We start from the raw sequence: 8,381 nt of genomic DNA on the forward strand, positions 1-8,381 counted from the left end.
GTTTTTGTAGCTTTGCACTGGAAATATTATCTCGTGGAAATCTTGCCTCGGTAATGTTATTTTCGCGCGCTTAATTTCCTTCTCAGACGACGACATTGCTCGTTTCCTTATTTTGCCGCCTTTTATTTGTTGAGTTTTATATTATTTTCAGTTTTCACGGAATTTACGCTGTTCTTATACCATAAAAGGTGTGTGACAAATTGAGCAAACTATAAACCCTTTGTTATCTAGCTATTGCATCTTCGGGGTACTCTGTCCTACGAGCAAGGGTCGAAGAATGATTTTAGCCCTCCAAATTTCACCTGAACAGTAGGAACCTATTCTTTATATAACGTGTGAGTGCTTTGGTAAACCAATTATGGAACTATCAAAAAACGTTTTAACAAAGTTTTTTCAGTAAAAGTGTCTCATAAAAGAGAAAAAATAAGAAAAATTTAAATGAAAATGTATTTTCTTAAAAGCTCATTTTCTTGGATGGTGGCGCACTTAAGAGTTGTTTTCATATTTTGTACTCATAATAAACTTTCATCCAAAGTTGAATACATCACATTTTCACTTGCTTTTTATGTTCTAAAGAGCTAGTGGCCGGTGTAATTACAGACACAGGGCGGTACTTTGTAGCACGTCTTCCTTGCATGCCCTGCGAAGTGTTGCTCTGTTAGGTAATAGGCGATGGTTTTAACTTAGCATTAGATGGACAAAAATGCTCGTTTGTTACAAAAAATGAAAGACAACTAGAAGACTTTGGAAGACTTGGAATTTCATGCTAGCGGTTTGGCAGGCTGTAGTTAGTAGGCGTAAAGGAGTCTGCAAATTAAAGCCGCTGACCCACCGACACAGCAAGCCGGCTGTGTTCTTAGCGGCTTCACATCATTTATCATGTTTTTGACGACCTCCGTGGCGTAGTGGTGAGCGCTGTGGTCTTATCCGTGTTTTATCCCCGGCCGGTATAATGTGGGAATTTTTAATTTCTGAATCTTCTCTAGTCTGGTCTGGTGGGAGGCTGTGGTCGCGTCTAGGACCACAGCCCTATCGACACATACATGGCGCCAAGCAATTTAAAATAATTTTGGTGACATACCGGTGAAAAGCATGTGTGAGTGCTAGTCGCTAACACTCTTATATGAAGCCGCCGATTCCAAAGTTACCGGTTTGGGTCAGCGGGTCTCTACTTTCGCCTACCACTAGTATTCACACGAACGTATGTAAAAATAAGTTACTTGGAAGAATGTAACAACTAAAACCATCCAAAAACATGGTAATGATATGTCTCACTTTAGAATCTCGAGTAGATTATCGCGTGAAACTGAATCACAAATTGTGAATAACTTAATAGTGAGTCACCATTTAAGCTCAAAATAAAGCTAACACGTTGAGTTAAAATCTGCAATGCAAGTTGTTGATATCACAGTTTAAAGAAGGGTAAATGCCGACATCGTCTAGATAGCCGCAATATACACGTGCTATGTGGGTCCCTTACTACTTAGGGCTGTAACAGTCCTTCCTAGAAATGTGAGTTTCCTTAATCACTAGTCATACCGCTCGATAATTTCATCAATGTGTCAGTACTGCCATCTCGGAAATAAATTCCGCAGTAGATAACATAGGAATTTATAGTTCCAAAGTACAATAATGACCAGTTACGTAGTTCGCGCCTGCGTAACAGACAGGGCCGCTTGTACTCGTGTTGCACACCGCTCACGCTTGACCGCCCGTCCGTGTTACTGATGAGCTATTAATGTACCAACTCTTTCAAGTACTAAATAAACCAAATGAAGTACATACAAGGCTAGATGGCATAAGGAAGCTATGTTGGTGGGATAGTACAGAAATAATAATAATGAAACGATATAGTTTGTTTCTTGACAACGTTTTAATAAGAACTATAATTGCTGTTGTATATATATTTAAGGTCAAATGAGGTCACGGTTTAGGTACTATTGCAATAGAAAAAGGTGGCAGGATAATATTAAAAAAAAATCACACACTTGAACTTCTTTAAGGTCCTGACTTTTCTCACCTATAACTTTTCTAAGTTATGTGCGTGCAACCTGCATGCCTGAGAGTTCTCCATAATGTTCTCCAGTTCACGGCCTTTTCCGCTTCCCATTGTGGGAAGCGGAAAAGGCCGTACCCTGCCCTGTAGTGAGCTGGTAATGGGTTGATATGATGATGATTATGATGATGATGATAATGATACCTAAGCCCACCAATCCGCATAAGGGTAATGTGGTGAATCTCAACTTAATACCCCTCTTTCTTAAGAAAGAAAAATTGCCTGGTAAACATTTAAATGGCTAATGGTGGAAACTTTTGCTTAAGGTTTGAGTTTTTAATTTGCTTCGCAACCATAAGATAAATAAAAATGTACAAGCCTCCACTTATACAGGTGTTCTAACTAATACGGCGGGAAGCTCTGGCCACTTCAGCATTACTTATGTTCTTTTTTTTTGCAGGTCCCTTGCCAGCGAACATCACGAGTGCCGACCTGGGATTAAAAGAAGGTAAATATTGAAATGATATTACTGCTAGTGAAAAAAGATATAATAACATACCAAGAAAAAGCACCTTTCAGAAATAATATAATGTGATAGATCTTACGTATTTTACTTTAACCATAACGACAAGATACTTTCTCGATTAAAATTAAATGAAGTGTCGATGTATTTTGATTGCCCATATTGCTGTATGTTTTCAAACAGACTTATGAGAACCTGCTCAGCATAATAAAGAAATAATTCAGCTTTAAACACGCGTATTTGGGTTTGTGTATGCCCGACTTGTTTCGAACCCGCCCAAAGTCCGTAGTCGACGAACGAGCTCGTTCGCATGATTATATCCGAATTTGATGTAAATTACCATTCACGACTCACTATAGTTCAATTATAAAATTAACTCATATAGCTGGCAAAGTGAACACCCTTCGTCAGATCTGACCACATTGAAAATGAGATTTGACGAGCAGGGGCGAATCTAAAATTTATAGATCCTGAATTTTCTCACCTCACGAAGGTCTTGTCTTGTTGGCTTCGGCCGTGGTTAGTTACCATCCTGCCAACAAGACGTGTTGTAAGCAATATAACGTTTTGTTACGATGCTATGTTAACTTTAAGCCTGATAGTGGGATCGTTACTTGTTTTGTTAAACATGTTTTCTATTTCTAATCAATAAAAGAAAATACGAATTTTTTATGTATGTAACAGCATTTATTCCGATGTTTTTCTGGAATGTGCTGAAAATGCAGGTTGTTGCAGTGTTTCGAGTTTGTAACAAAACCGTTAACATAGATTTCTTTGATATATTTATAAGTAATTGACTGTCGCAGATTCGATTTTGTCCAAAGTGAGTTTTAACTGTATTTTTCAGGAAGCTGTGCACTAGGCGACGTGGTGTACATGCCAGGGGACGAGTTCCCGGGCGCCAGCGCGTGCGAGAAGTGCAGCTGCTCGAACGGAGACGTGCAGTGCGCTAAGGAGCGCTGCGAACCCCGGCCCGGCTGCAAGGCGGTGCACCGGCCCGACCACTGCTGCCCCACCTACCAGTGCGGTGAGCACCACTTGCGGTTACGATTTCCCTGATCTCCCGAGAGATTATTGTGCAGAAGTGTGACAAACACGGGTGCACACTCTATCTCGGTAACTCCAAAACGACCGGAAAGTGATCAGGCGTACTGAATCTCAGTTTAGCGTGCTCCCCAAGTTACAGGGGTGAATCATGGCCAATTTCCAAACTCCGGGTTGGTGCTTACTAAAGAATTTCTTGATAAAAATAACCAAATACTATAATTGGCATGACCCGGGCATCGAACCCAGAACTTCGTGATCTGACAGTTGTTTATTTCGAGACTCCACGGTCTTGTGCCGCTTATTTATGCCTTGCGGGGTACTGCGCTTTTTCTGTAGGATATTATAAATAAGTAAGCCCAGGAGTAACATAAGAATATATTCTGTATGAAAAAATAAATAAGTAATCTCCCTCTCTAATAACTAAATGTTTAAGTTCACAGTCGTTGCTTGGCCATTTAAAACGCATAACCACTTTATTAAGCACTTATCATATTGACGCTTCGCCATTTGTCAAAAATAAGTATAAGAATACAAACGGAAACGCTTTTTGTTATACACTAGTGGCTCAGGGGCAATACCACTTGCCCATCGCGCTCTAAAAACAGTTGCCCGGGTTATTAAGCAAACATCTTCAGTTCCACTGCTATCTCTGGTAGTCGTTCAATTTAGCTAAGCAATGAGAACTGTGATGATTTCATTAAATATTAATTTTAAGGTCTTCATTGAATGTTTCAGAGTGCGAGCAGGAAGGCCGCATCTACGGCAACGGGGAGAAGCTGGTGGACCCGCAAGACCCGTGCCGCGTGTGTTACTGCCAAGGCGGTGAGGTGGTGTGCCGCCGCATCGCGTGTTTCGTGCGCGACGACTGCCGCCCGCGCCGCGTGCCCGGCCGCTGCTGCCCGGAGTACGACAACTGCCCCGTCAGAGGTAACCGACCGCACCAATACGATTACCGAGAAGAAAACAACTTAAAGAAGAATGGAATACTGATAGTTGTCGTTGATAGGCTCGATGGATACCACGTTATTTAATAGTAATAATTGACAGACTAAGCAGATATCCCAACTGATGGGTAATTGAAACCATCTTCTATAACCAGAGTAACACTTCGCATGGCATACATGCAAAACGTCCTACGAAGTGTCGCGCTGTGTTTATCAACCTGCTAGGCTAGCACAGGCAGGGGAAAAAAACTATATCCCCCGATTATATATATAGTAGTAAATTGTCTCTGTAATTACACCGAAAAATACGCCACTTTGTAATGGTTGCCAGTACTTATTACAAAATTATTTTAATAATATAATTTTTTTCAGGTGTGACATCATTGCCTGGCATGACTCCATCGATTCCGAATCCATCTTCAGTGGCTGAAATCGAACCGAGTGTTGTTCCTGCTCAATCTGTTGAGCCAGTGATGCCCGAAATTACTATCAAAGAGATAACGCCCGTGTCCGAAATTCCTGTTATCACCAACGTTAAGATAAAAGAAATACTACCTTCCCCTAGCATTGAAGTTGCGGAATATTCGTCGTCAAAATCACCACTTATTCCCAGAGAAGCTACGTCGGAGAAAAGCCCATCCAGCGTCGAGTCAAATGAAAACGTAGAGAAATCTGAAACTAAAGACGCATCATCTCTTTTAACAGAATTGCCTTCAGTGTCAAACGAAAAATCTGCTGAAATTAAAAGCAATGATGACCCATCTCCATCCAAGATAAGCCTTTCTACTCAACAAGATTCTACAAATATTTTCGAGCCTCAAATTCCTAGCATCATACCATTGATGGGAGGTCCTTCTATAATATTGCGCCCGGAACCCTTAACCACTAAAGCTCCAGTGATCGAAGAAGAGGATTTGGATCACAATCCAGCATTTCCACCGATTCCTGATGATTTATTTTTAGTTGTAGGCAATCATGAAGAAGAAATAATTTCTGAGCAAAATATAGAAAGTGAACATGTGCCAATAGACCACGAGGACATAAGTGTATCAAATGTGCCAATTTCTACGGAAGAACCAATTTTTAAGGAATCTAGTGCTACAACAGGCAGTTTTATTTCAGAAGCTGCCCCGATAACAAAAGATATTGCACAAGATACGATTTCTGAGTATAGTACTCTCAAGGACGTAGTTAGCACTGTACAACCATCATTAACATCTAGAGAAAACTCCATATTAAACATGAGGTCAGTTATCCCAACAGAGATTTTGAATGCTCCCTCATTAATTTCCGATGACGTCACTGGTGACTTTCTGGACGTCACTGAAAGTCCTGTTACAGAAGGAAATATTGGTGAGGACTTGTTTTCTACAGATTTGTCTGAAGCTGATGTCGCACCCAAATATTTCAATAACGAAATCCAGATAAATACTGAAGAGAATATTTCCGAATCCAATTTTAATGAAACTACTACCTCTGAACCTTTACAAAATACATCTGGAAACATTGAATCTATAGATGAGCCTGGTCATCAAACAAGTACTTTATCTAAATCAACAGAAATAATATCAAGAACTGAATTCAGCTCAATACCAATAGAAACTAGTGATCAAAATCCACGCGAAACTTCAGACAAAGATAATAAGGATAAAATGACTGTTTCTACATCGGATTATATAGAGGAACCATCTTCTACAACATCATCGCCTTACACTGGTGAAATCAACACTGAATCTAAGTCTATTCCATTTGAAAGTGATATACAATCGCTTGATAATGGAGAAACCACAGAATTTATTCCTGCACCCTTTAGCTCACAAGAAAGCGTGACAGAAGACGTCGAGCTGATTAAAGTTTCATCAGAAATGGATAAAAGCTCAGCTATAATTGAGCCTCCTCGTGCAAGAAACAACAACGTCTTAACAGATCTTATAAACTTGGTTGGAGATGTTGCATCCATCAGTGATCACACAACTGGACCTAATTTGGAACGTCAAACATCAAGCCCGACTACTATCTCTGACTCTGAGGAATTGATACCAGTCAATGTTGCCGCTGGTTATAAAAGTAAAAATAAAAATTGGAACTTAAATTCTATTACTGAAATACCAGTAAAGAACAAAGTAGTGGTCCCTATAGTAAAACAAAAAGTTGTTGAAATTGAGGATGACTCCGATACTATTACAGATTCTGCTTCACCATACGACAAAGTTGAACCGACGACAAAGACCCCTATAATTGATAACGTTTCATATGATGCGTCTGAAAGTAAAACGGTCATGACAAATAGAAAAGACATAGAAATTATAACACAATCTTATGTTCCAACACTCAACAGGCGGCCAACTAAAGTCGTTATGAAAAAGAGCAATGAGAAACCAGTTTCGGAGAACAACAGAGAAGACGTAGCTACGTCAACAGAGATAACTCCTGATAGCAATGTCAACGCGTCTAATGAAGTTGCCAGTACTTCGGATGTTAGTGCGACTGATTCAGACGCCGGAGAAACAATTGCAGAAGAGACCACGGAGTTGCCAACCACAGCTCAGTAAGCGCCCGTTCGAGCTACTGTCGACGGAACCTCAGCTTCAGCATTTTGTAGTTATTAAGTTTCGTTCTTGAAACTATAAGTTACGTAGAGACTATTAGGTTTATTGATTACGATGACCTTGTCGGTTAATTTAATTGTCAATTGATGTCCCTGCAGCGTAGCGCAGAGGGTTTATATTTATATATTTAATATAAGTAGACGCCAGACGTTCGGTTGAATTTATTAATTGTATTAGCTGGACAAATTATTATTTATAACATTTAGATGATAGTGTATCGCGGGACGATGTTGAGCGCGAGGCACAATCGCAACGCGACTTCTAATTTAAGAAGTAATAGCTTTTCGTGTTAGCATAAGTTATTTATTTTAGTGACAGTAACGTGAGTAGAACGATTGATAAGTAAGCAACTAAGCTAGTCATCCTGTGACACCGGTGGCCACCCTCTGCCCCGTAGAGCAGTGTCGGGCTGGCCATAAAGCCAGGGTGGTATTCGGAAACTTCCTACCTGCACACGAAAAAGAATTAAAAGTGCCAGCGAAAAAAGTTCAGAGTATAAAAATTCAATGTAAAGACAGTATAATTGAATAGCCGCTACTACTATTTTGCCTTAATTAGGTGACAAGTTCTCGACGTTGACGAGCAATAGGAAGTTAAATAAAAAACTCAACTTAAAGGGGAAAATGGGACGCCACTTTTATTCCTCGTTACATAATGCCACCCGGCCTACATAGGGTCAGTCGGACTCTGCCGTAGACGCCACGTTGCCATTTCCACTAGCTACTCGATCCATGTCGTGAAGATCATTCCGAATAGACGTAGTTCCTTTAAGACAGAGTGAGACCAGCCCCTTGGTCACCGACGCGGGACCGCAATGCTCCTTCGCGAACGAATCAAACAAAGTTGGTTGGTACAAAACGAATTTGATATTCAACCTTATGAATAGTTCTAGTTCAATTATTATAAATGTGAATGCACATAGCCGTTATTTACTGCACTTTTTATGATATACCGAGATGAATAATGAAGGAAAGCTTTTTATTCCTGAGAAGGCTCAAATATGTTGTAAGCGTGTTTGAAAGCATAAAAATATTTTCTGGACATACGTTTTCTTAACTTCTTCATGTGTTGGCTTTATTTCCGTTGTTTAATTTCGGGTCAGGCCAGCATTCGGTCCGGTCTGTTTCACTAAGTTGATCCTGGATGCTTCTTCTTGCTCCGGAAGACCTTATCTTTTCCCGGGCAATAAGCGCATGTGCTCATTTGTATTTTATTTAATGGTATTGTTTTTTTACAAATAAAACAAATTAGACTGAAAAAAA

At 40.1% G+C, this 8,381-nt stretch overlaps 1 protein-coding gene across 1 annotated transcript in view; it reads left to right on the forward strand.

The window, feature by feature from the left end:
• The window catches only part of LOC120624238 (zonadhesin), a 63,964-nt gene extending 55,583 nt beyond the window's left edge, over window positions 1-8,381 (forward strand). Inside the window, exons 3-6 of the mRNA XM_039890676.1 lie at window positions 2,457-2,504; window positions 3,367-3,546; window positions 4,302-4,493; window positions 4,883-8,381. Of these exons, the coding sequence (XP_039746610.1) occupies window positions 2,457-2,504; window positions 3,367-3,546; window positions 4,302-4,493; window positions 4,883-7,062 (2,600 nt within the window). The 3' untranslated portion in view covers window positions 7,063-8,381. The remainder of the gene's footprint in view (window positions 1-2,456; window positions 2,505-3,366; window positions 3,547-4,301; window positions 4,494-4,882) is intronic.

This window comes from Pararge aegeria, chromosome 6, assembly GCF_905163445.1.
Source record: "Pararge aegeria chromosome 6, ilParAegt1.1, whole genome shotgun sequence".
In the NCBI taxonomy this organism is placed as follows: Eukaryota; Metazoa; Arthropoda; class Insecta; order Lepidoptera; family Nymphalidae; genus Pararge; species Pararge aegeria.